Raw genomic sequence first — 27,982 nt, forward strand, 5'->3', positions numbered from 1 at the left:
TGCCATTTTTTCCCCCATGTATTTGTGAAGAAACTGGGTCATTAATCCTGTAAAGGTTCTCAGATTCTGAACCTAGCCAATTGTCCACGTTGTCATTTAACACGTTCCTATGTACCCTGCATCTCCTGAAAAGTAGTAGTTAAGTCCAGGGATCTAATCTGACTGAGGTTGAGTCTTTTGGCAAAAATTCATAGTTGGTGGTATGTACCTCCTTTTGCACCACATCAACGAGACATCACATCTAGTTCTCTCTCTTTTTTGTGATGTTATATTGGTCAGTGCATCCAGGTCTTAGGAGACTGTTCTATCCACCGGCAGCTATTGACAGTCACTGCCTAGATTTCGATAGAAATACAATGCAAGCTACAGGTATAATTTAAAATATTCAAGGAACCACATTAGAAGTAATCAGAAATGAATGAAATTATTTTCAGCAATATATTTTATTTAACTCATTATATCCAAAATATTACCATTTTAATATGCAACCAATATAAAAAATTAATATTTTACCACCTTTTTTTGTACCCAAGTCTTTGAAACCCAGTGTGGTTTTATACCTGCAACACAACTCAATTCAGATGAGTCATATTTCAAGTGCTCAATAGCCACTCATGATATGATTACAAATACTGTTTAAGATTTCCTTGTAATTTTGTCCTTAGCATATGTCCCTCTTAAGGGTATACAGTGATACACAATTATTAATTCTAGGAAAAACAAAAAAGTTATGCAAGAAAGAAAATGTAATCATAGAATGCTATGTTACTGCAAACAATACTTTCAAGGTCATAAAAATGTAAGCACTGAATATTGTTTTACCCAGAAATTGCAATGGGAGGATGAGGGAAGAAAACTAAATCCTCATCTTTCACAGAGCGTATCAGTAGACAATGTCTAAACATGGAAGTAACCAGTGTTTTTGTTTGTTTTAGTTTTTTTACAGTCTGAATGTGTTACTGGCAGGAAATGGTTTTCTTTTTCTCCAGGCAAGTGTACGTTTCCATCTCATTCCCATGATATGAATTTTTTAAATGGTGAATTGTGTGCTTTATTTTTTTAAGTTTTTATTCAAATTTGTTAACCAACAGCGTACTATTAGTTTCAGGCGTAGAATATAGTGGTTCAACACTTCCGCACATCACCGGGTGCTCATCACGACAAGCGCCTTCCTTAATCCCCATCACCTGTTTCACCCATCTCCACCCCCCACCCCCACTCCGGCAACCATCAATTTGTTCTCTATAGTTAAGAGTCTGTTTCTTGGTTTGTCTCTCTTACTTTTTTACCCCCTTCGCTCATTTGTTTTGTTTCTTAAATTCCACATATGAGTGAAATCATATGCTATTTGTCTTTCTCTGACTGACTTATTTCACTTAGTATTACACTCTCTAGCTCCATCCACGTTGTTGCAAACAGCAAGATTTCATTTCTTTTTATGGTTGAGTAATATTCCATTGTGTGTGTATACTAATTATCTTTATCCACTCATCAGCTGATGGACATTTGGGCTCTTTCCATAATTTGGCTATTGTTGATAATGCTGCTATAAACACTGGGATGTTGAATTAGTGTTGTATTCTTTGGATAAATATCCAGCAGTGTGATTGCTAGATTGTAGGGTAGTTCTATTTTTAACTTTTTGAGGAACCTCCATACTGTATTCCAGAGTGGCTTGCACCAACAGTGCAAGAGGGCTCGCCTTTCTCCAGACATGACATGAATTTGACAATTCTCTCCTCCCTTCCCTGCCAGCACCACCCCCACCCCTTTCTTGGAGTCCAGCTTCTCTGTGGGGAGGAACTGTGGGAAATGGAAAGGTGTTTTTTACTTAAGTGGGGTTGTGATTTAAATGCTCTTTGGGTGTCCTTCTTCCCTAAAAACCCCCATTTGGACCATGTCTTCTGTTGGAGGCAGGCCCTCCATTGAGGGACCCTTCACCCTACCTGTGAGAGTTGCCCAGGAAGGTGAGGCCGAGGGCAAGGATGGTGATCAGCAAGGCTTCCTGAGGGGATTTTGAAGTGAGTCTTGGAGGAGGAGGAGACACTTAGCAGATGAGCCAGGCAGGGGCGAGGATGAAGACAAGATGCCTGGCATGGGCTCTGCCATGAGCGGAAGCCTGTGATTACTCCTCAGACAAGCCACACAGCGGCTCTGACTTTTCCGGTAGCCCAAAACATAGGGCCATTTTCTAATCTATTTAATAATAGGCAAGTACTCTGGTGTCTGCTCAGCTCACAGTTTTGGAACAAATGGACCCAATTAAAAGGCCATCAAAAGGGGATACAGAGGAAGAGGAAAAAGCCGTTGATCAAATCAACGCCCAGCTGCCCTGGGGCTGGTCTGTGACCTGCTGCAACAGAATCCTTGCTCCCATCCTGCCCTCTCCTCCCCCAGACACTGCCCCAGACCTGGGGACCTTCCTGCTATCCCTAGCGCCATTCTCCACCCCACTCAGGGACCTGTGGGTATGTGCCACCCCACTAGACCTCCTCTGGACTGCAGTCACTGCCTACCAAACCTTGCGGGAAAAATCTATCAGGAATCTTATTGGCTCTTCCTTCAAAATACATCTGGCTTCGGTCCGTTTCTCACCACCTCCATCGCTACCACCGGGTCCCAACCGCCATGATCTCTCTCCTGGCTTCCTGCGTTAGCTCCTTCCTGCTCTCGCTGCTCCGCTCTGGTTTATTCACAACACAGCAGCCAGATCCTTTTTTTTTTTTTTTAATTTATTTTAGAGAGAGAGAGAAAGAGAGAGCAAATGGGAGCAGGGGGAGGGGCAGGGGGACAGAGAGAGAGAGAGAATCTCAAACAGACTCCACGCTGAGCAGGGAACCCAACATGGGGCTCCATCCCACGACCCTGAGATCATGACCTGAGCTGAAATTAAGAGTCAGCTGCTTAACTGATTGAGCCACCCAGGCGCCCCTAGCCAGATCCTTCTAAAATGCAAGCCTAATTGTATCTCTGCCTTGATTTTCCGCCTCATTCCACGTCCTACGAGATTCTCCCCATCTCTGGCCTCCACTCCTCCTGCCTGCACTCCAGTCACTGCCTCCTTACACAGGCAGGGGGAACAGGTGTTTACTCTCCCCTCAGGGAGCCCCTCGGTTAACTCCCACTCCTCCTTCAAGTCTGCTCAAATGCCCTGTTTTGGGCCCCTCCTGAGGCTTCACCTGGCCATTCTCTTTAAAATCACACCCCCCCCCCACCCGTTACCCTCTACTTGCCCACCCTCCCAAACCCTCTTTCTGCTCTGCTGTTCATCTTCTAGCATACCATGGAATTTACATTTAATTAAGACTGGTGTTTTTTGGGGTTTTTTTGTCTCTCTCATCCCACCTCGAATGTCAACTCCACAAGGGAAGGGTCTTTGTTTTTTTTTTTTTAAGATTTTATTTATTTATTTGACAGAGAGAGAGATAGCGAGAGCAGGAACACAAGCAGGGGGAGTGGGAGAGGGAGAAGCAGGCTTCCTGCCAAGCAGGGAGCCCGATGTGGGACTCGATCCCAGGACTGTGGGATCATGACCTGAGCCGAAGGCAGACGCTTAACGACTGAGCCACCCAGGCGCCTGGGTCTTTGTTTTTTTATTCACTGATGATTTCCAACTATCTACAACAGTACCTGGAATATAGTAGGCTCTTGGTAAATATTTGTTGAATAAATGGATGAATGAATCGATAATATTTTTACCTCAAAGAGCCATTGTGAAGCTTACATGAAATAATCAATTTGACCTGTTTTGCAAAGGAAAGGAATGAACATCTAATGAGTATCCACTGGTACCAGATAGTCTACAAAACAGTTTATAGAGTTTATCTCATTTATTCCTCATTACGAATAACCATTCATTCATTCATTCATCCAACAAGTAATTGTTGTATACCTACCATGTGCCAGTCACCGTTCTGGGCACTGGGGATAAATTAGTGACCAAAATAGACAAAGACCCCTGTCTTCTGGGAGCTTTCACCCTAGTAGAAAGAGACAGGTAGTACCAACAAAATATGAATTTTATGATGAGGAAACTGAAGTGCCCATTAATCATCTGATTAATGAGTGGCAGAGTCAAGATTCAAATGGAAAAGCCCAAAGTCTCTGTGATTTCTAAGCATCATGAATGAAGGCACCTGGATTCAGGTGGAGGAAAAGTCTGTAGGTGAGGGCTGCAGGTGTAGAACAAAGCTGTGAGGGTGGGGCTTGGAGGGCTGGCTCACCTTTGTGCTTCCCACTTCATCCCCAAGGGCCCTGCACTTGGGCCTCCCCTTCCACATGACTGAGAGTCAGATGCATTTTACGTACTAATGTGCTGGTGGGATCCAAATTACAGACATCACTTGGGCAGTGGGTGAACCCTGACTTCCGCGCAGATGCAGTCACAGGGGGTGTTAGGAGGACCAGCTGAGCTTGGTCACACCTCCCAGGAGGTGGAGTCCAGTCTTAGAGGCTACCATGTGAGGAGGAAAGGACTTCTAGGGGCATCCAGAGGTCCGGGGCTCTAGTGGGGGTGGAGGCATTGGAATGAGGCAGGTGCCTGAGAAAGCCCCTCAGGAGGGCCTCTAGCCCCTCTCCCAAACACTCAGCTATGTCCTCAAACCCAGAGCTTGGGTGTCTTCCTGACAGCCAGTGAAGGTGGGGAACCCCGTCTGGGGCCTTGAAGGTAAGCAGGAGGTCAAAGGGACACACAAGGCCAGAGGACATTATGGCACCGTCCTCAGGGACACCCCTCACCCCTGGAAGAACCAGAGAGGGTCAAGTCAGCAACTTTGAAACCTCAACCTGGGAGGCTGCCAGGGGCAATGCCCCAAAGATGGAGCAGCTGGGTCTGCCCCTCAGTCTTGCCAAAGCCAACATCTGGACATGGTGTGCTTCCTCCGAGAGGGGAAAACACCCACAGTGTGGCATTTTGTCCTGGCGCCAGAACACACATGATGGGTCAGCTGGGGGCTGTAGGGCTCTACATGGGGCAGTCCCTGAGAGCCCATGGGGGTGGGTAGGCTGGAATAGAGAGCTGAGATGTCACCTGCTCTCATTCTTTCACCCAGGAATCTCTTATCAGTGTGGGTCAGCGCCACCAGGAACACAGCTGTAGCCAGCAAGCCTGGGCTTATTATTTGATGCAACAAAGACTTCACACTGGGGGATCCCTGGGGTGTCTCCAAAGCAGGGAGTTAGGGAAGGGTGCTTATAGGATCGTGGGGGGCTAGAGTTACTCAAAGGATGGTCTCTGGCAGAGATTGGTCAGAATTTGCAGAGCAGGGATTTGCTGGAGGGGTCAGCAATCCTATGCTGAGAACACAGGAGTCCTCCAGGAGTGTTACTATTAGAGCTCTTTGTCTGTAGTCTTGTCTTGGAACTGTGAGTCTAAGGACATAGGTGTTCATAAGTGTGCGCTTAGTCTGAGATGGACAGCGTGGCTTGATCAAGCACTATTACCTGTTTTGCAAGTCAGGGTATGTTTTGCAAACTGTGTTCCCTGTTTCAATTCTCAGTCCTGCTCCCACCTCGCACTCTCCAACAACCTGGCGGCCAGCAGGATCCTTTTCCTCTTATCACTCCACAGGCGAAGGTCTGGACCTCAGCCCAGGCCTCCCCCACCACTCCTGCGTCTGCAGCCACTCTGGCCACCAGGGGGCAGCAGGGAAGCGTCCGCGAACTGGGCACCTACAGCCTCGGAAGCACAGCCCAAGAAGGGAGGGGAGCCCGCGCTCAAGAATGAAGGAATGGGTCTGATGCTCTGAACTGCTGGGTTTGCTTCCCTTTGTTGCCAGGAATTCTGGGAACGGGGAGCAAAAAGAGAAGGAAAATGGGGAGAGTGGAGGGACAGGAGCTGGGGAAAAGGAAGAAGAATGGGGAATGAAGGGAGTAGAAAGGAGCTGGCTGCTGGGGATTTAGTAGTAAATTAAGAATAGAGAACTTAATTGACTTGGGCCATGAAGCACGCACACACCGGGTCCTCTCCCCACTCCCCGTCTCTCCCTGCCATCCCCTTCCATTAGTTTGACCTCCTGGCAGCCCCTCTTCCCTCTGCTTCCTCCAGGGTGGCTGTCCACCCAAAGCTCTTCTGTCTCTTAGGTATCTACTTGGTACCTGTGGGGGCTGCCCTTCCGCCTCGGCACTCCCCCTGGAACACAGATGTCACAACTCAACACACACATAAACACACACACACATTAGCACAGGCTGTGTGGTGACCCATGCAGTAGGCTTTGATTTCCTCCCCCACATTTTGCAGTTGCTTTGGTCACAAAGGCTGGTCTAACAGTTTAATCCCACAATGAGGTGGGACTTTTCATGTGGCTGCTGATTTGGAATTTGGCTCCAGGATATAAATCTAAGGATACACAGGGGATAAAATACCCTACATTTGAAAGAAACCCCAAAACAACTGGGCTCAGACACCTTCTCAGAGTTTATTACCCCAGCCCTCTACCACCCTCCATGCTGTCTACAAGCTGAACACTGGGCTCAGTGACCTGGAAAACATCCCTGCTGTTTGTGAGTTCTGAACCAAGCCAGGTGAGGGGTGCTCTCGGAAAGTCACTCAAGAGTCTGGGGCATAGGAGTTAGAGTCTCAGCAAGAAAGATGGGGCACACTCAGACTGGGTGAATGAAGAGACTCTTTACAAAGGTGTGGGCTGGTGTTTGGAGGGCTCCACTCGGAGGCGCACTGTTGGCCATGTTGTCCTAGCCAGAGAAGCAAGGACAGCAAGAAAGGACTGTGGCAGTCCTGGGGAAGGTATACTGGTCCCTTTCCTCCTCACCACCTTGCCTGACATCCGGAGGAGAGAGGGACACAAAGGAGGGGTGAGGTGGGTCCTCCCAGCACGGGGGAAGAAGAGGGGTGGGCATTAAATTAAGTAGGGCTTGGAACCTTAAGCTGGAATGAACTTTGTTACCCACAAGTGACTCAAATATTGGGAGTTTGCCATTTAAACAGTTCATGGATGGGAAAGGGAAATCAGACATGGAGTATACTCGGCAGTACTGGTAGGAAAATAAAATAGCTGTGTTTGGGCCTTCCTGCATTCTCACTGTTCAGTAAACTGGAAAAAGAAGTATTAGCAGTTCCATTTTATAAAGATATTGAATTTGTGGTCATGGAGCTGGTGATGGCTGAGCTAGGCCAGAACCCTGCTCCTCCTGCCTCAACTTCCCTGGGTCCCCCAACCTCCTTCTTTCCCCAGAGCCACAACTCGGTAACCCTGAATTCAGTGCAAGCTAAAGCCACATTCGCGAAAAACAGGACTGAAGAGAGTGCCCCAGGTTCCCAAGATACACCCCCTTCCACCCTCGTCCCTTAGGCCCCTTTCCAGCACGCCCCACTGAGGTCCTCCCAGGGGAGTTCTCAGAAGGCGCATGCGGTGCTGATGAGGGCAGTGGAGGCTTCACGGGCCTCGCATCCAGTCTCCATGCTGACTGCTATGTGGCCTTGGGCAAGGCACAGCTCTCTCTGGGCCTCTCGTCCCTCTAAGCAGCCAAACCATCCCTGGGGTCCCTGCCAGGAGGGAAAACTGATTCCAACCGGCCCTGTCTTCCAGGGTACTCACGTGCTGCTTCACAACAGCCTTCGGGAGTTAACAGCCCGGGAAGCCATGTCAAGTTGGGGAGGCCCAGAGGGTAGGGGCAGGGAAGATATTTTGGGGCGGGTGGGTCTCCCGGTCACTGCTGGACAATGGTCCGGGGCAGCCATTGTGCCGGGAGTGGAAAATCCTTTTCTGACTCCATCTCCAAGAGCTGAAAATAGTCCAGGGTGAGCCCTTGGGGACTGAGTCTGGGGCCATGAGTGACTGGCCCAGCCCGGCCCATTGTTCCTGGCTGGAACAGGACTGAGACTGGACACCTGGCTGAACGAGAGCCAAGACAGAGGCTGAAGTTCAGGAAGCCTGTATTGGAGGAAGAGCGGCTGGGCAGAGCCAAGCCCCATGGCAGACGGGAAAACTGAGGCCCAGAGAGGCGAAGGGATTCACCAAGGCACATGGTGCACAGGGGAGAGGAGGAGGAGAGCTTGGCTTCTGGGGTTCATCTGCCCTCCACTCTCCACCCCCCACCAGCACATGCCGCTTGGAAAGGCAAACACATCTCTCACCCTGCAGTTCAGGCACTCCTGGCCAGACTCCACCCTCCACCTGCAAGGGGCAGGGCCATCGGACAGCAGACCAGCTCCGCTCCGAGCCCCTGTGGGGTGCCAATGGTGTCGCTTTACCTCTCTGTCGCTTGATGCCAGGGGAGAATCACTGCCCACTCCAGTCCTCAGAACTGAGAGCCCAGGGGGTTGGGGGGATGCCTGGGGGGGAATGCCTGTTTGTTGTGCCTTTGCTGAAGATCGAGGTGGCTGATGTCCTAACCGAGGCAGGGACAACCGGGTCATGGGAGGCAAGGGCTCCAAGCTCCAGAGGGTGGCCCAGAGAGGGCAGGCGGGCAGCCTCCGGTCACACAGAAAAAGTTACCCATTCAATGCCTGCTCTGGGTCCTGGCAGCCTGGGTCTCCGGGCTCTTGGTTGAACCAAGAAGTAGTTGTAGCACCCCACGATGGGGACCATCAGTTAGGGAGAAATGGCTGTTGCCATGGGCGAGTGGGAGCTCTCTGGTCCACAGGGGCTGGCTCCAGAAGCTTGATATCAAGGGCCTCCCTCCCTCCTCCTCCCCTTCCCCCTCTTGCTTCTCCCTGCTGCCCTCTCACGGCCTGGCACAGGCACGAGGTGCTGTAAACACACACAGGCCCATGGGCCTGAAGGCCACCCAGTGCCAAGGGTAGACCCGCTTTCCTCCTCCTCCTCCATCCTGGGGTCACAGGAGGCCCACTGTTGCTCACTGGCTGGACATTCCTTTCCTTCAATAATGTATCCTAGTGTGGTTATATATTACATTATGTCCACTCCATGAGGGCAGGGTCCAGCTGGTTTGCCTCTGTATCACCTTGGCACCGTGCCTGCCATGTAAATGCTTACCAAGTGTTTCGTGCATATTGATCCAATGCCCTGCGTGGGAGGTGGTACGTCCTCTCGGAAATGAGAAAACCAAGGCCCTGCAAGGTTCAGTAACTTGCCCAAGGTGGTACAGCTGCAGGAGCAGAGATAACTTTCAGACAGAGGTAGTACAGGCATCGAATCTGTGCTCTCAACCCCATCCCCACCACACTGCCCCTTTCATCTTGAATCCCACGGAGGGTTGCTTACAGACCCTCCTGCCCAGCAGAGGTTGCAAGTGGCATGGGATGCTGGAAAGGAACTAATCTGGGCATCTGATGGACTCAGATTCGATCCTGACTCACTCCCTGATTGCCTGTACAGCCTGGAGCAAGTCCTCACTTCTCAGAGCCTGTCCCCTCCTCTGCTAAATGGGGATAATAATGTCTCTTTCACACAGTTGTGGGGAAGAATAATAGAGACGAGAGGTGCCTGGGGCCTGCGTTAATACACGAGTACCCTTCCTCATGAGCTTGACTCTGAACAGAATAGCTCGATCTGTCATGACAAGGGTAGTGGCAGAGGGGTAGCTTTGGGGGCCTAACCTCCCTCCTGGGCCCTGGAACACCTGCCCCACAGGGCAGAGACCCCCTGTGTGCCAGGGCCCCATCCTGGATGCACAGAGCTCACCAAGACTACCTCCTCCCCCCGCACTGTCCCCCCTCTCCTCTCCTATGCCCCTGGCCTCAGTGCCACGGCTCCGGCCACCAGCTCCATCCACCGGGGTGGGGAGAGCTGGGGCAGTGAGGGTGATGACAGGAATCCCACAAAGGCATCGACCTGAACTAAAGGGAGCAGAGCAGCAGGGACAGCCTGAGCCCCTGGCACACATCCAGGTGCCACGCTGACCTGCTGAGTGACCTTGGGCAAGGCCCCACCCCTCTCAAGTCTACAGCTGGGCTGGATAATCCCCGGGGTCCCTGTCAGGTGACTATGCCCTTTCACAGTGGCCTTCAAGAGTCAACAGCCCCAGGACGTGATGTCAGGGTGAGGAGGTGGGGTGGTTGGGAGGGAGCACGGAGACCCAGTGAGTAAGAGGAGATATTTTGAGAGCAGGCAGGTCCCCCCACGTCACTACTGGACAATGGTCTGGGGCTGGGAGTGGAAAATCCTGCTCTTACTCGGGCTGAAAATAGCACAAGGCAGGAGGGTCAGGAACCTCACCCGCTAGGTGGATGGTTTGGGCCCTGGGCAGTAAGGCCAGACATCCACATTGAGGGGTCAGGCAGTCTGACTGGGGCCCAGGGGTGGAACCCTGGGCCTGTCCCTGGTTCCCTTAGAGTCTCTCTTTTCCACCTCCACCAGTGTCTGCCACTGGATTAGATGGTGAGTAAGGCTCTCCTTTTCCCTAGGTCCTTTGTCCTTAGACATGTGCAGGCGGCTGGTTCAAGGAAGGCTTCCTGGGGCTAGGCCATAGTGTTGGCTCCATGTGCTGTAGGGCCCTGGGTTCTCAGGGTCTCTAGGACAACTGCTTGAGGAGTAGGTAGGCAGGACATGAAAGGAATGGGGACTGGGCGCCTGGGTGGCTCAGTTGGTTAAGCGACTGCCTTTGGCTCAGGTCATGATCCTGGAGTCCCTGGATCGAGTCCCGCATCGGGCTCCTTGCTCGGCAGGGAGTCTGCTTTGCCCTCTGACCCTATCCCCTCTCATGTGTTCTCTCTCATTCTCTCTCTCAAAATAAATAAATAAAATCTTAAAAAAAAAAGAAAAGAAAAGAAAGGAATGGGGACTAAGGGTACTTGGACATTTGGTGGCCACAGCCCTACCCCCAACCATAGATGCACACTCAGGAGTCCCCAGAATCACGATGTATAACCTCCTGCCTCTGGGTCTAAGCAGGGCTGAGGGAATCAGAGCCCAGCATTTACACTCTTGGGTGTAATCTTACCTGGGTATGGGGTTCCTATAAACTAGGATGGGGTCCAGCCTGAGCAGTAGCTGGTAGGAAAGAGATAGGCTTGGGCCTGCAGGAAAGGCTCAAGGACAGTCTGCAAAAGATAGTCACAAAAAAGCTCACAGGGACTCTGGTTACATTAACAGAAGTATAGGACCTAGAATATGGGAGGTGAGCATTTCACACTACTTTAAGCAGGTCACCCACATTGCAATGCAGAGTAATTTTCCTGGATCATGGCTTGTGATGGGTCCCTGTTGCATGAGGGAGCTGTGGAGCTAGACTCTAAATAGAGAACCCTTGGGGGATGCCCCATTCTGACAAAGTAGAATGGGAAGGGTGAAGAAGTCATAAGAGGCGGGCGGAATTTGGGTGGGAAAAGAACCTTCTCTCAGGCAGAGTGGGCCGATAGGGCAAGGGGTCTCCCAGAGGGAGAGGGAGTGAGTCTTTATGTTTGAGATTAAGAGTGAGGCCTGTCAGCTTTGCCCTACTCCTGCCCTAAGGCTGAGCTGGGCCCTGTTCAGCTGAGCTCTACAAATCTCCGCAGTGGTCCTGGCTGGACCCAGAATCTGTCACAGGTGAGAAAGATCTCCCTCACCCAAAGCCCTGACCCAGGCTGAGCACCAACTATTATGCCATATAGCTGGATCTTCCCAAGAGGCAGAGGATGGGACAGGAAGAGAAGCGAATCTCTCCCATACTTAGCCCCTGCACAAAGGAAACCTCAGGTAAAGGCAAGGAGGGAGCCCTGTCTTGGTATCCTTGTGACCCACCCCCCAGCCTCATTCCTGCTGTGAGCCTGGGTGCCGGCTGCCCGGCCTGCCTCCAGTTCCTGCTTAGCCTGATTTCCTGTCCCCATGTCTTTGCCCAGGATGCACCCTGCCCCTGGATGTTCTTCTCTGATGAACTGCTTTCCTCAGAAGCTACAGCTCAGGAGTGTCCCCCGCTCCAGGAAGCCTCCCTGACCCCCTGGTCCACAGCCCCAACCACTCAGCATTTTTCATGGTGTGCTGGAGCATCTGGGACCTGCTTGCAAAAGCCAATTGTTAAATTTTCAGGAATTTTGCGAGGAGGCTGACATCACATTAGTAGTCTGAAATTGGCCAAGGCAGGCTATTTGCACCATGGCAGTCGGCAAGGCTACAAATAAGGGGTTCCCCTCACCCCCTGGAGAGCCAGTTAGATGGTTTAACATTTACCAGCATGACTGGTCATAGCCATTAAGCCCTCAACTAGGGGATCCCGGGACAGGACCCCATCTCTCTCCTGTCTTCTGTGGCAGCTAGTGGGAAGGCAGGCGGCAGAAGAGTACAAGTTGGAGAAAGGACCCCAGTGTGGATGGTGAGAGCTTCTTAGGCTGTATCTTCATCCTCAAACCACACAATAGGGCACAGCGCAGCAGGCAACAACTTTAGTAGAAGTTACAGCCTCCAACTGGCTCCCAGCCCAGGGGAGCCTCCAGATGGGTTTATGACATTGGTTCCCTGACATTACGTTCATCTCTCAGGCTGGGGCTCCTCCTCAGAGGTGTGTCCACTGGGGCATCCAGACCTGCCCTAGACCCCTCTGTAGGAAGCTCTGGCTCGGCCCTGACCCCTTACCAGGGTCCTTCGGTCAGCCTGTAACCCTGCCCCTCCTAGGGGCCTCAGGCCCAGACTGTGACCTTGGTAAGTCACTTTCCCCTCTGGGCCTGTTTCTCCATTTGACTTGATCAGGCTGGATACCCTGGCAGGCACAGCCAGCTGCTTATGTGGGAGTCAGGCCAGGGGCAGCATTGGCCCCTTACCCTTGCCTTTCTTGAAGCCTTATTCCCCAGCTCACACATACAAATTGTGACTGGCGTCATAGGAACTGTTGAGATCTCTGGACCGCAGAGAACATTCTGAGCCCCTGCCAAATGACAGAGCATTGAGGTCATGGCTCCCTTGACCATCAGGCATGTGTCACTAATGGGCCCTATCTAGGGAGACCATCCCATCTGAAGAAGTCCTAATCCCTACAGCACCCCCCCCCCCCATATAAACTTGCACAGGCCTGAGGGATTCAGGTCCTACAGCCGGATGTCCTTAGTGTTCTCACCATCAGCTGGTGTGGACTCTGTCCACCTAGAGTCCTCACTGCTGGTCAATACATCTTTTGTCCTCTTGATGTCAGTCCTGTCGGACCTGCGCAGGCCCCCTCTGCGGCGAACCGGGGCAATAGGAGAGGGATCTGAGGGTGGCTTGGCATCTCGGGCAAAGCGCACGAGCCTCTGCCCCGCCAGGAAGTAGAGCACGGGGTCGAGGCAACTGTTGGCACTGGCCAGCGGCCGCGTGATCTTGTAAGCCACGTTGACGGCGTTGAGGGTGTGGCAGCTGAGGTCCAGCGAGCGGAAGGAGTAGTAGAGGGTGCGGGTGACGTGGAAAGGCAGGAAGCAGAGCGCGAAGACGGCCAGCACCACGGCAATGGTGCGCACCGACTTGCGCTTGGCCCGCGGCAGGCCCCCCGACGTGCCACAGGCCGGCCTCAGCAGCCGCCGGGCCATCAGCACGTAGCACACCAGGATGACGGCGAAGGGCACGGCAAAGAGCAGGCCCAGCATGACGGAGCTGTAGGCCACGAACTGGCCGAAGAGCTCGGGCGCGGAGGTGTCGTGGCAGGTGATGCGGCCGCCCCGCACGCTGGTGGTGACGAAGTAGAGCACGGGGGACTGGCAGGCCAGCACGAGCACCCACACGGCGGCCGCCACGCGGCGGGCGTAGTGCGCGCGGCCCCAGCGCAGCGAGCGCAGCGGGCGCAGGACACCCAGGCACCGGTGCACGCTGATGCACGTGAGGAAGAGGATGCTGCAGTAGAGGTTGGTGTAGAAGAGGAAGCGCACCAGCTTGCACAGCACCACGCTGAAGGGCCAGTGGTCGCCGTGGGCGTAGTAGTAGACCAGCAGCGGCAGGGACGCGGCGTACAGCGCGTCGCACACGGCCAGGTGGAACATGTACGTGGTGGACGCGTTCCAGGTCTTGAGGCGGCACAGGAAGACGTAGAGCGCCGCGGCGTTCAGACACAGCCCCAGCGCACACACCACGCCGTAGGACACGGGCAGCAGCACGTACTTGAAGTCCTCATTGAAACGGCACTTGTAGCCCAGCTCGTCCCCTTCCCAGGAGTCATTGACCGTGCCGTTCCAGCGGCCCAGGCCTGTGGCCATCGCCCTGAAGGGGGGGGGGGAGAGCCGTCAGGGTCATGAAGGGCTCGGGGCGCGGGGGGGGGGGGGGGGGTTGGCCTGACACACCCACCCGACTGGGGCCATGAGGGGCCCCACGCACCCACAGATCCCCTTGGTTCAGATCTGCTCAACCACGTTCAAGGCCTTTGTAGCCATCTGACCTGGCTCTCTCCCTGGACCCAGAAGGCCCAGAACCCTGAAACCCTAGAGCTTCGAGAAGGTCTGAGATCCATGAATATCAGGGCCACATACCTCTAAAACTTCAGAACAGGGGTAGGCATACTACATCCTGAGGGCCAGATGCAGCCCACCCGTCTGTTTCTGTTAAAAAAAAAAAAAAAAAGCTTGATTGGAACACAATCATACCCATCTATTTATGAAGAGTTGAACCGTTCTGACAGAGACCATATGTTCCCCAAAGCCTAAAATAGTTACCATCTGGCCTTAAAAAAAAAAAAAAAAAAAAAAAGTTTGGCGACCCTGCTCTAGAACCTCAGGAGCACAGAATTCTAGATCGAGGATCCTGAGCTCTAGAATCTGAGGAGCTGGGGGTCCCAGAGCGGTGTCATCTCAGATTCACAGAGAGGGGCCTTTAAGGATGGCTGGATCCACCTCACACCCAGTGCCCACTGCCTGCTGAGGCATTTCTGGCCACTGGGCAGCCCCTACCTTCCGGGAGGCATTAGAAAGTTCTCTCCTTTAGGGGCGCCTGGGTGACTCAGTCAGTTAAACGTCTGACTCTTGATTTCCGGTCATGATCTCAGGTTCGTAAGATCGAGGCCCCTCGTCGGGTTCTGTGCTGGGCATGGAGCCTACTTGGGATTCTCTATCTCCCTCTCCCTCCATCCCCCAACCCCCTCTCTCCCTCTCTTAAAAGACAAAAAAAAAAGTTCTTTCCTTTAGCTCATCTTTCCACTCTCTAGAGAGGCTCTGGCCCCATGCCTGGTATTTTGGCATTTGAGGGGGTATTTCTAAGGGTCTCCCCCGTTAGTCATTCATTCACCTCTCGGCAAATAGTTTTTAGGTACTCCTATATTCTGGCACTTTCTGCATTTGTAAGTGGCAGTCTGTTCCCTGGCCTATGAGGCTACCAGATGGGACAGTGACCCTCCTGAAGATTCCAGGGAAGTCTGGGACAGAGATGGGGATGGGAGCAGAGGGGGACTTCTTTTGTGGGGCAAATTCAGCTTCTCCCAGGCCTACCTAGTTTCTCTTCACACACCACCACTATCTTGATGAACTTTTACCTCGTCCCTGATCCAAGGTGAGGAGGCAGGGAGATTCTGTGGTGCCAAGTTGAGAGGGGGGCAGTTCCCCCTGCCAGGGGGAACTCTGGCCAGGGTTGGCCAGCTGGGACCCCTCTTGCCCAGAGCCAGGCCTCAGGACCCAGCATTAAAGCATTTCCTGTACCCGACCCCTGCTCCATGCAGCTCAGTGCTGCCTCCACCCTCCCTGCCTCTAGCCTCAGTTCCCCCCAATCCAGAGGGGTCTTTGTAAAGACTAAGTCATTCCTTTGCTTGAAACCCTCTGTGACTCCTGCCTATTCTCAGGCGAAAACCCTGCTCCTCCTCGGTCTGGTGCTGGAGGCTTTCATAACCCAGCCTCTGTCAGCCGCACCAGCCCCATCCTCTGTGACCTGTGGTTTCCTGGATGCACCGAACACACGTTCCCAGCAATAGTTCATGGCGCTCCTTCAACCTGGATTCCATTCACACACCTCACCTCCACTTGTTGCAATGACAACTTTTTATCCTTCAGCACAGCAAACTCCAGTGGTTAAGAACCTGGCCTCTGGAGCCAGACCACCTTTGTTTCCTCATCTGTAAAATGCGGCAGTTAACCCACATCGTACAACTGCTGTGAGGACTGAGTCACTTGATTTGTGTAAAATGTTTGGAGCAGTGCCTAGCACAGCAGGGACACTGTGGCAGTATGAGCTACACGGCTCAGCCCAGGTGTGGCCTTCTGAAATCTTCCGGAGGCTCTCTCAGGTCACCAACGGGGGAGGCTGTGCGGCAGGGCAGAGTGGCGGGCCAGGGGAGGGACACTAAGGCCCAAGCCGGGGCCAGGCCTGGGGACCCTGAGAGGGGAGAGATCTGGAAGGGTTAGGGACAGAGGCCAGAGAGACTGGCCCAGAGGGCGTTTGGGTAGGGGAGGGGCAGGCGAGGGAGGCTGGCAGGATGCCTGGAGGAGGAGCAGGTGTGGGGGGAGGGGCACTCGTTGTCAGACATGACAGTGCCTAGGCCTGGCAGGTCTCTCCTCTGGGTCAGGGCCCTCTCCCCCCGCCCCGCCCCTGCCCCTGCCCACCCCAAGCCATAGTCAGTGTCTCCACACAAAGATTTTCTTGCTAATCACTGAGGGTGGAATCTCTGATTCTAGTGAGCAGGGTGGAGACTTCCCCAAGTCTCTCATGAACCGAGGAAGCTGTCCTTTCCACCTGTTTTAAGATATCCTGGCCTCCACCCTCTCAGGCCAGCTGGGGACTCCATTGCCGTGGCCCCTGTCCAGAATGACCCTGCCTGCCCTCTCCCTCCACTGGCTGGTCCACCAACCTGTGAGTGCATCTTTCCTGCCCCCCAGCCCCTGCTTATGAAGACAGCCAAATCCCCAGCCCTCTCCCTCGGCCCTCTGCTCTGCCTCTCCTCACCCCCAATGCCCTCAGGGTCTCACCCCCAGCTCCCTAGAGACCAGCTTCCACCTAACTTTGTCCAACACCACTTGCCAGCCTCTCTGTGCCCAGTTCTGGCTGGCCCTGCCTTGTAAGTGACCTGTCAGGCTTCCCTGCCTTTGCTCATGCTGTTATTTCTGCCTGGAAAGCCCTTCCAGAACCCACTCACACTGTACCTCACCTTGCTCACCCCTCCAGGCTCTTCTCAAATGTCACCCCATCTCTGAAACTCTCCCCCTCCACGACCCCCAACATTCCTCACACCCTGTTGGGAATCTGTCCTTCCACCCTCTAACCCAACACATTCCAGGTGCTCCTAGAGGGCTGGGTCCATCTGATTCTTTTCTCTGTCCCAATCATCCAGCAAGAGGCCTGATCCAGAGCAGGTATGATATGAATGAGAAAATGAATGAATGAAGCAAGCACAAGAGGATATAGGAGTCCAGAGGAGGCTGAGCTTTATGACAGTGGCCCTCTTTTCCCTTATTCCTCTCAGGGCCTCCCAGAGTTGTCCTGACACAGATTTCTCAGCTGCTGACCCTAGGTGGCCTCCTGGGAACACTCCTGGGGACCAGCTCACCTGAGGCCTGCTCCTGGCTCCTGCCCTAGACAGGCAGCTGGACTGCCTCTCTTTCAAGAGCCCTGCCCTTCTCTGGCCAGTCCAGGGAAATGCCAGGGGGAGAGGAACTGGACCTAGGCATTCTGGAGGTAGGTCAGCTGTCTGAGCCAAGCACATTCTTTTATCTCGCTCATCCTTGGCTCAGGTCAACCCTGGGTCGGTCTGGATCAGGAGTTCCTGGTCCTGGTGCCCCCTACCCCCAACCCCTCACTTTGTAGGGGCCAAGCCTGGGCTGAACAGCTTCCACACAGCATCTTCATTTCACCCCCCCACACCCACTCCTCAGTAGATGCTGCCATAGAGGTTAAGCTATTCGTTCAAGGTCACACTGCTAGGAACTGGAGAACGTGGGCTTGATACCAGGGCTCTCTGGCTCTGAAACCTGAATTCATCACAGCCTGGGATGAAGAAGCAGGGTGGGGATCCCCCCGACTGAACCCCGGTCAGGATATACGCGTGCACAGGTGAGGCTGCGCGAGCCTCCCAGCCGTACCTGGTCAGCCCCTGCTCTCAGGCAGGATACTCAGCGCCTGCTCGGGTCCCTCGCTCAGGAATGCACAGGCCTGGACCAGGATGCAGGGAATTCTTCAGGAAACAGGAAAAACAGGTGCCCTGGCCTGGGACTGCACCCAGCTTCTAGCATTTCTCAGGGCAGGCCGTGCTGTGGGCTCTGTGGGAAGTGGAGACAGCATGCACTCTTGGGCTCCTGGTGGCAGAAGTCAGCCAGGCAGGGCCCTCCCAGGCCTGCTTCTGGTGTGCACTTGTCCCAGTAGGAGTGCACTCTGCCCACCCACACTCCCTAGCTGTCCACCCTCGGCTCACGTGGGCCAGGGCTGGTTGTTCCCAGTCTCCCTCCCCGGGCAGCCCCTTTCACAGGAGTGTGGCTCGGCTGGGGAAGGTCTTTCCCACATCCTGCAGAGCTGAGCTGCGTCTCCAATGCCCCGCCTTCCATCCTGGTCTGTGCTTCAGTCCCTACAGTAGCAGTCGACACCCTCCTTGCCTGGTATCCACTGGACAGTACTTACGCCAACACACTTTTGCTCAAGCTATGCCTCTATCTGGAATCCTCCTCCTCCCTGTCCCACCTCTAATCATTCCCCCCGTAGGTATTATAAACACACACGAACACACACAGGCATGGGCGTACCCAGATACCCAGAGACATACACAGTCACATTCAGATGTATACACAGCATGAGCACACACACACACCATCCTAGACAGGGCCTAGAACAGCCTTTAGAAATCACCTGCACCAAACTCCCATTTGACAGAGGAGGAAACTGAGGCCCTGTCACAAGATCTCACCAGAGGCCACGGACAGAGCCAAGACTGAACGCAGGCCTCCTGGATTCTGGCCCCGGCTCTTGTCTTGTCTCTGAGGCCCTCACACACACCAGGCACAAGCTGTCATTGAGGGAGTGGGTACCTGGTGGAGGGACCCCTCTGGATGTGCAAGTCCCAGCACCCACCAGAACCTCAGACTCATCAGAGGAGAAAAAGGACATCCCCCTCCTTTTTCCATCTGCTTCATTTCCCTACAACAGGGGAGTGCGTCTGAGACAGCTAAAGCCAGGTCCCTGGGCTGGAAGCAAAGTGCAAGCATGGGGGGCAGGGAGAAGAGAGGAGGAGACAGCTGGCTGCGGGAAGGGGATAGGAGGTGTGGTGTGGGGAAATGCCCCCAGGCCACTGCTTTCCTAGCGCACCTTGCCCCAGGAGCCTCGGGCTGACGTGGGGGCAGCCAGCCAGTAGCCATTTGCCAACCTGCTGAAGAGTCCAGTGACCAAGGAAAGAGCTTCACCTTTCACCCCACTCCACCCCATCTTCTTCTCCTTAGGAGGTGCCTTCACTTAACAGACAAAGGTGGAGCAGAGCACTTTCTCAAGGCCATTCCTCCCATTTCTGAGGGGGATCTCTACTATCCATCCTTCATACTATAAAACTCTAATATATCCTGACACTGCCCCTCTCTCCCAACCGCGTGTAACCCACTGGTCACTCACCAAGCCCTATCAGTTCAACCAATGCAATGGCTCAGACAGGCCACTGAGCCCCAGCCCATGGCCTCAGGCTTGTGTTTCTTCTCCAGACCACTGCACCAGCCTACTCACTTGTCTCCTCGCCCCCACCCCGTCCCTACAGTCCATCTTTCATACCGCAGTCATGGGTCTTCCTAAAACACAACTCTGACCATCTGCTATTGAGCTCAAAGCTCTTCCACGGCTCCCTATTGCCGTCAGGCTAATGTCCAAGCTCCTGAGCCTGGCATTCAAGGCCCTGGCTGACCCGACCCCTGCCACCCCGCTAGACAACTCTCTCTCTCTGCCTTCAGACTCATCTCATCTCAAGCACAGCAAAAGCAATCCCATGGGATAGCAATCCTTATCTTTGCTCAGGGATGCCCTCCCTTATCTTCTAACATATATATCATAACAAGAGTGGAGTGCTTTCTCTGTACCAGGTCCGTATTAGGTAGACCTCTTCTCATTTAATCCTGAGAAGCTCAGAGAGGCTAACTAATCTCTCCAGGATCACAAAGCTAGCAAACTGCAGTCTTGATCTGACTTCAGGAGCTGTGCCCCTGATCACTACATCTTACCTTCCATAGCCCAAATCCTCTGCTCCAGGAAGCTCCCCGACCAGCCCTCTTTGAGCCCCATGGCTCTGCCTGTCTGGTCAGTTCTCTGCCAGAGGGAACACCCTAGTGTTCTAGGACTCTAGGTACTAGAATCTACTCTTCCTGGTATTTCCTCAGAGTGAAGCAGCCCTGATGGTTATTGTACCCATCACAAATCAAAACAACAACAACAACAACAAACTAAGCCTGGAAAGGGTCGCCCAAGATCTCATCCAAGGTCACCAGTGAGTGAGGGGCAGACCACCTGCCCCCTCTACCTGGCTCCACCCCTATCTTTCTCCTTGTAGCCCCAGGCTAGTTAACTCAAAGCCATGAGGAGGGGCTGAGGCAGTTTCCAGGCTGACTGCAGACTTTCCAGGGTGGTTGGACAACATTCCAGCTTCTCCACTAGGGCAGCTCCAGAATGAATGCACTGCCCACTCCCCCGCCCACCTGGCTGGCCCTGTCCAGCCTGGCAGGGCAGTGTGACATCACCACTCTGGAAACCCCTGCAACCTGCCTCTAATGGGGGTGAGGTGCTATGAGGGGAAACAGAGGACCTGGACCCAGAACACCACTGAGGGGCAGGAGAGGACAGGTGGGAAATCCCAGTTCTGCCATTCCCAGCTGTGGTACCTGGACAAGTCTCAGCTCCACGACTGGAGTCCCAATTTCCTTACAATCTAAGAAGAGCACCCACTGCATAAGGTTGTTGAGACAGTTAAAGGAGATGATTTAGACTCACTTTATGAAATAATTTAAAAAGATATGATTTCAGCAGGTGGGGAAGGCAGGAAGGATGGGAACATCCCAGGAAGACAAGACAGGCAGGAAACCCACAAAAATCATGGGCAGAGTAGCAAGGTTACAGCCAGCCTGGCTATAGATCAAGTTTCCCACCCTGAAGGCCATCCTCAGAAGGGAGGACAGTCCAGGGACCCCCTGCAGGAACTAGACCCCACTATACTCCTTAATTCACTCACCCTTTACAAAGGTTGCCATTTCTATGCCTGTCCCCATGCAGGGCACTTGGGGACTCCAAGGTGGGTTGGACCCTTCTGTGATCTCCAGGAGCTCACTGTCAAGGTGGAAAGTGTAAGGGAGGATGGGGGAAGGCCCAGAAACAGGCAATGACAACTCAGGGTGATCAGGGCTGAAGGAAGCAGAGGCACCAGGGTTGAAAAAGCCAAGAGGGTTCCTAATGGGAATTGGGGGCGGGGTGGTCAGGGAAGGCTTCCTGGAGAAGAGGACACCTGACCTGCATTTTGGAAGATGGAGAGGAGTCAGGTGAGTGGAAAGAGAAGAGAAGCAGAGTGAGCAAGAGATCACATAGTATGTCTTGGGAACTGACAGTCATCCCTGTGGCTTGAGGGAAGCAGAGAAGGCAAGGCTGGCTAGGAGGACACGAAGGATCTCGGAAGTTATTCTCCACCACCCCCAACAAATATACCCCACAGGGCTGAAGGCCAATAGTCTCCCCACTTTGCTTGGTGTGCTTTCTGCACCACAAGCACTGGGGCTGGTCTGGGGAAATAGCTGAGGGGTAACCTCAGATGTTATCAGCAGGTGCCGTTGCAGTGTGAAGACTTTGCAGCCTCCCCCAGGAGACCCTTGGGTTTGGCAGCCCCTTTTGGAGGTCTCTCTCCTTGGAAGCCCCTAGAATCCTGGCTGTGGGGGCCATGCACTGGGAGAACATGTGAGTATAGGTCTCAGATCAATCAGGCTGGCCTCCCATGTTACGAGTCAGCAGGCTGAGACCCCTTAAGAGAAAGGGCCTTACTCAAGGCCTGGTGTTCTAATTATATTTAGTGTGGGGCTGGGCACCCTCACCCCCAGCCCTAAGCAGGACTCCAAACTACCTGTCCTTCCTCGACCCAGCATGGCCCAGCCCAGCCCAGTGCTCTAGAGACACACTGCTAACCTGAACCAGTTCAGAACCACAGTGCCCTGGACTCCACCCTGACCTCTCACATCCAAATACCTCTAGCCAGGCTCAAGAAAAAGAACCCTGGGTTCAGGCTCCAGCTTAGAACCACACATGCTGTGCAATCTTGGTCAAGTCAGTTCCCTTCTCTGAGCCTCGAGTTCTTCACTGATCAAATGGGGAGAATCACCACCACTCTATCAGACAGCTCCTAAGGAATGAGTAAGACAAGGGGGCAGGTGGTGCTCCATGCAGCTAGCAAATCATGCTCCTGTCCTGATGTGGGGGCTGCGTCTACCTGTCCTAGCAAAGAGACACAGGAACCCTTTTCACCAGGGGGCCCTCCTGGGTAACCAGGAGGGGGGCAGAAGTCATGGTCAGAGTAGGCAAGGAAGGCTCTGGGAAGGGGCTGTGGTCAGGTCTGGAGAGAAGTAGGAAGGGTCCAGCTTGGAAGGAAAAGGGGAGAATTGGAAAAGCCAAGGTAGAAAATAAGTACAGAAGTATAGAACAGGATACAAGTAAGTCTGTGATTCTGAGACTGTCTCACTCTGGGTGCTTCCAGAATTCTGAGTTCATTGGTTCTGACAGTCCAATTCCAAGAGTCTTTGGCTCTAAGTGTTTCTTCAGCTCTGTTACTCACTGCTTCTGACAGCCTTTGGTTTTGAGATTCTCAAAACCACAGGAGTCTGGACTCTCAGAGCAATGTAATCATAGATCACTGTCCCTGGAGCCACAAAGTCTCAGCAAACACTTGCCAGTGTCCCCATGTGCCCAACCACAGAGAGACCCCGCAAACCCAGACTCAGATCAGACTTGGTCAGGAGCTCCACTCTGGATGGGGAGAAAGAAGCAGACATGGACTAGGTCCACTTGGGTTATTAAGCCACGACCAAGGGAAGCCCAGGAGCCACGGAGCCCAGGGGAACTCCTAACCAGCCTGTGGGGGCTGCCCAGAGGAGGGGTCATTTGATCTGGGACCTGATGGAAGATTAGGAGTTTGGCAGGTGGACAAGAAAGGGAGGAGGGCACTGAAGGCAGAAGGAAGAGCGTGTGCAAAGACTTAGTGGTTTCCTAGTGTGGCCCTCGGGTCATGTGAGACTGGTATGGAGGGGTAGGTGGCCCAGAATGTGTGTGGGCCTGCGGGACTCACATGAAAAGGCTTGGATGCCAGGTTGAGGAGCTGGGCCTCCATCCTGAGGACAATGGGGAGCCATGGCAGGGCTTAAGCAGGGAAGGACACAGTCAGAGTGACCTTGACAGTGATGGTGCCACATGCAAAGTGGATAGAACAGAGGGGTCTAAAGGGAGGGAGACCAAGGAGGTCTAGTGAGAAGCGCTGGTCCCTTAGCCCTGGATTCTCTGAGAGATGGGGAGCATCCTTGCTGGCCCACAGCACAGTCATAGTAAGACGACTCCTCCCACAGCTGGGGCTGGGGACGCTGGGCACTCACCAGGAAGCCAGAGCAACGCCAGGAGCCTCCCCTGAGGCAGGGGGAGAAGAGAGGGTCATGTGGGCCCCAAGAAGCTTGAAGGAGGCCCTCCTCCCAAGCTCCAGGGCCCAAGCAGTATGCTGCCACTGTAAACCCAGTGCCAGGTGCCAGGTTAGGGGCCCAAGGAGGAAGCAGCTGCCCAGGAGGGCCCAGGCTGCCCACCCTCCTGTCAGGGACTCTGGCTACTCACCCTGGACCAGAAATAGTCAGGCCTAGGAGATGCTGTAACAGGGGAGTGGAGGAACTCCTCTGCTCAAGCACCAACTGTAGCTCTCCATGGAGCAAGGCCCTCCTCTTCCACTACAAACTCACTTCCACACGCTCATTCATTTCCCAAGCACTCCCTGGCACCTGCTCTGTGCCCAGCCTGTGCTGGGTGATACGGATGGAGAGAAAGCAGGCTGGTCTAGTCCTGCAACTGACCTCTAGGATGAGCACAGAGGTCAGGGAAGGCCCCACAGCCAGCCTCGCCCCGTCAGGACCCGACGGCTGGGAGAGGCCAGGACTGAGGACCCGAAGGTAGCCAAAAGGAAGGTGTGGGTCAAAGAGTGCACCAGCCAGGCCCACAGGAGACAGTTCAGGCAGAGAGAGGATTTCACTAGGAGAGCCTCCACCTTTTCTCACCGGATCAGCCGGGCTTCCCTGCTCCTGTGAGCAGCATGGTTCATCAGGCCACAAGCAAGACCTAAAGTCACGTTTTCTGGGCAAGATTCAAACTTCCTTCAGCCTGAAAGCCAGAGGTACAGGCCTACTCAGATGGAACTTCTGTCTCGAACAGGGAGAGGTAAGTTGGGTCAGGGAAGCAGAAGCCCTAGCTTTCACCTCGGCTCTGTGATCTTGGGAAGGAAACTCTGAGCCTCTCATTCCTCATCTGCAAAATGGGGGTAATAATTCCTCCGTCATAGGGTTGGTAGAGGATAAAATAAGGAACTTTTATAAATTGTTCCTAGTAAGCTGTCTCTGCAGAGGGGGCACAGGGGGAGGAAGGCAGTCGGTAGTTAAAATTCCAATAACTAGTACAACCCCTTGTTACTGCATCCATGTTCTAGTATCTTCAAAATGCATTTAAGTCTCTGAATATCACACTTCTCCCTGTGCATTGCACTCCACCGCTTACAACGCCCTTTCTTGACTACTGTCTTAAGAATCGTCATAGCAACCTTGCATTTGAAGGTACAAGGATCATCACGTCCAATTTACAGATGGCAAAACTGACACCTAGAAGGGCACGTGGCCTCTCTAAGGGCTACAGCCAGGAAAGAAGCCAAATCAAAGCATTCACCCATGAGGCCTTGGTGATTTCTCGTACTCTTTTAGCTGGTCCTTAGCGGCTCCAGAAGCCCCAGAGCCCTGTGCATCCTGGGCAGGAAGAGGATAGGAATGGAGGCGTCATACCCTCACTCTGTAGCCCAAGCCTGCCAGCCATTTATGAAGGTCGCCTAATGTGATCCTCCAACTCCTCTGGCTAGACCCCAGGACATTCCAAGGCAGGAAGAAGAGAAGGTTGACAATTCTTTCATGCGGTGGCCTCCCCAAGCACATACTCTCGACACAGCACCTTAACAGTGCTGGCCTCCTTTTAAAGGCTGGCAGGGCAGGAACTGCCCCAAGGTCACCCAGCAAGTTGGGGGAAGAGCTGGGATGGGATCAATTGCAGGTCTCCTGGCTCCCACTGGGGGAGGGAGAGTCCTAAGTGTCCCCAAATTCCTCACCCTGAGCACCTAAGGGCTGAGGGAAGTGTTTGGCCGAGGGATCAAGGGCTCAGAGTATAAATAATGCCTGGATGGTTCTGGTGTCTCTATCTGACCTCCTTGTATAGCACTACTCAATCCATTCTCCACCCGGCAGCCAGAAAGATCTTTCTGAAATCCTGCTTTAACCATGGATGTTCCCTGTCCATAAACATTTCATGGCTCCCTGTGGCCTTCAGGATGAAATCAAAGTTTTCAGCTTGCACACTCTGGGTCCTGTAGTGTCCCAGAACACACTGTTCTGACAACCTATGTCACCTACCTCAATGACTGGATTCTAGTTTCCTCTACTTTGTGATGACACAGAGCTCCACTGTAGACATGCCTTCCCTGGAAAAGATGGGGGGATGGGGGCAGGGGGGCAGGGGTGCAGGGGGGCAGGGGATAGGGGTTGCTACTGCTCTCTCAGTTCAGCTCAGCCCCATGCAGGGTGCTGGCAAAAGAGAAATGAGCAAGAGCCACTTTCTGCCCTCCAGGGGGCCCCAGACATCTGGACCCAGAGACCATAACAGTCCAAGGTGGAACCAGGGCTGTCAGCACTGGGACTTGAAATAGTCAGAAGAGGCTCCAACCCGGGCGCCTGGGTGGCTCAGATGGTTGGCGTCTGCCTTCGGCTCAGGTCATGATCCCAGGGTCCTGGGATCGAGTCCCACATCGGGCTCCCTGCTAGGCGGGGAGCCTGCTTCTCCCTCTGCCTCTGTGTCTCTCTCTCTCTCTGACTCTCATGAATAAATAAATGAAATATTAAAAAAAAAAAAAAAAAAAAAGAAGAGGCTCCAACCAAACTGTGGAATTAAGGAAGGCTCCCCCAATGAGGGGAACTCTGAGCTCGGCCCCAAGCCTGGGTAATTCTCCAACTAAGGAAGATGAGGCTAGGAGGGCATTTCAGGCAGTGCTACACGCGATCACTAGAGGGTGATGGGTCAGGCAGGAGAAGGGGCTGGAGATGTTGGCAAGGAGCAGTTCTTGGAGGCCCTGAGTCCCAGGTTAAGGGGTTCAAGCTGGGTCTTGCTAGTCCAGGGAAGAGAATAGCTGAGATATGGGTTTCAGGAGGTTTCCTCCAAGGACTGATCCCACTGGGATACCCAAGCACTGGGCCTACCCAGGAGGACACTGGTACTGAACATGACCCACACCTCAGCAACTCAACAGCCCTCAAGTTCCATAGTATTATTGATCCCCTTTCACAGATGAGGCCACTGAGTCTCAGAGAAGGTCACACAGTGGCCAAGGCAGGACTGGAACATAGGTTTGAGTCTCCAGAGAGCTTTTGTGGGCCCTGTCTGCTTAAAGAATCTCCTTCCCAACCACTCCCACACACAGATAACTGAGACTTTACCAGGGCCCCACCCTAGCCTTCAAAAGCTCCCATTATTCCCGCCTAGAGCCCCAAACAAACCGGGCACCTCAGGCTGCTGGCCCAGGGAAGCTGAGGATGCCATGCTGAAAGGAACAGCGCCACCAGCCCCACAGACCCCAAACTGGAAGTTTGAATCCACAGCTGGGCCTGGCCCTTGGGTCTGGCTCCTGGGGAAGGGGGGGGGGGGGTGGCAACCCGCCGCGAACAGTTGGGGAGAGGAGGGAGGGCACTGCCTTTCTTCAATCTGACCCTGCCTACAGCACCGCCTTCCAGATTAAAACTCCCCTGAGAGAGGCTTAACTGTCCTTCCAGGCCACTGTCCCAGCCCCCCACCCCCACCCCCGCCCCTCCCCGCCCCCAGTTTTACGAGGCCCCGGCGGGATGCGCGCCCAGAGTGCCCCTGGGTTGAGGGGGCGCAGCCGGCCTCCAGGGGCTCGCGGGTCGCCGGCGCGCTGGCCCACGCCTCGGGGCGCTCACACCAGAGCACGCACACAAACAAGTCCCGCAGGTTCAGCTACCCGACCCGCCGGGGCGCACGCACTGCCCCACTGATACTCAGACTTTCCCCAAGACGCCGACACACACTCACCGGGGTATCCGATCGCGCTCCCGGAGCTGGACGCGCCGCTGGCGACGGAGCCCGACCACGGCCCCACCGGCGCACTCGCACGGCCACGCGCACGGCTCCGCCGGCCCAGCGCCGAGGGGGCAGCCGCCGCGTCCCGGGCGCGCCTGCCGGCTCTCCCCGCCTCGGGTCCCTCCAGGCGGCCGGCCCGGCACGTCGGCGGGGCGCTCGGCCGCCCGGCTCCCGCCGCCGCCGCCGCCGCCGCCGGGACCCACGTGCCTGGAGCCCCGCCCGCCCCGCCTATAGCTCCCTGCCCAGGCCCGGGCAGGCCGGGGCGGGGCGGACTCTGGGCACAGCCTGGCACCGCCCCTCCCACCAGGACGGACCCCGCGCCAGGCGCGCGGGGACACCGCGGCGATACGCGTGCAGCGGGAAGGCGTCGCGGCGACTGACCTAGCGCCTGGCTGGACGGAGGCCGCCCGCCTGCCTCACACGAGATGTGGGCAGGTTTTCAGAGACACTAAATTGGCGGAGTTGGTCGGCCACCTGTGTGGCTCCTGTCGCTGCGCACCGCGAGACCTTTCAGCGAGCCCGCGCCCTCTCCTGCCAGGTACCTGCGCGGAGCACCACGCCGAGAACTCGCCTCCCTGGCTTCTGACCCGGAGGCGGAGACGGGGGAGGGTGTCCCCATTGCCTAGAGAGGAAATACATTCTGGGTCCTGCGTCTCTCCAGTTCCAGAGCGGACGGGGCAAGGGGGAGAGCCTCACCTGTGCTCCCTTTCCTGGGCCTGATAGACCCTAGAAATTTCCTGAACAGCTGGCTTTTTTTCATCCCTCCTCCTGAGCGGCTTCCTTTGAGCCGCCTTCTCAGACTACACACAACACTCTCTTCTCCGCTTCCAACCCCGCTCTGATGG

General features: G+C 54.3%; 1 protein-coding gene across 3 annotated transcripts; it reads right to left on the bottom strand.

The window, feature by feature from the left end:
- Positions 1-424: 424 nt before the first annotated feature.
- P2RY2 (purinergic receptor P2Y2) lies at positions 425-27,332 on the bottom strand. Of its 3 annotated transcripts, XM_045894388.3 has the most exons (4): positions 27,090-27,331; positions 17,852-18,028; positions 14,324-14,392; positions 425-14,057 (listed from the first exon to the last, which is right to left on the bottom strand). In XM_045894388.3, exon 4 carries the CDS (start codon positions 14,051-14,053, stop codon positions 12,920-12,922), a length of 1,134 nt encoding a protein of 377 aa, XP_045750344.1. In that variant the 5' UTR covers positions 14,054-14,057; positions 14,324-14,392; positions 17,852-18,028; positions 27,090-27,331; the 3' UTR covers positions 425-12,919. The 3 variants fall into 3 exon arrangements, with proteins under 3 accessions (XP_045750344.1, XP_045750345.1, XP_054368093.1); XM_045894389.3 differs by lacking the exon at positions 17,852-18,028; XM_054512118.2 differs by lacking the exons at positions 14,324-14,392; positions 17,852-18,028 and having other exon boundaries at positions 27,090-27,332.
- Positions 27,333-27,982: the final 650 nt, after the last annotated feature.

Source organism: Mirounga angustirostris, unplaced genomic scaffold, assembly GCF_029215605.1.
Source record: "Mirounga angustirostris isolate CCGP_5_RB_7025 unplaced genomic scaffold, mMirAng1.0.hap1 SCAF_13, whole genome shotgun sequence".
NCBI classification, from domain to species: Eukaryota; Metazoa; Chordata; class Mammalia; order Carnivora; family Phocidae; genus Mirounga; species Mirounga angustirostris.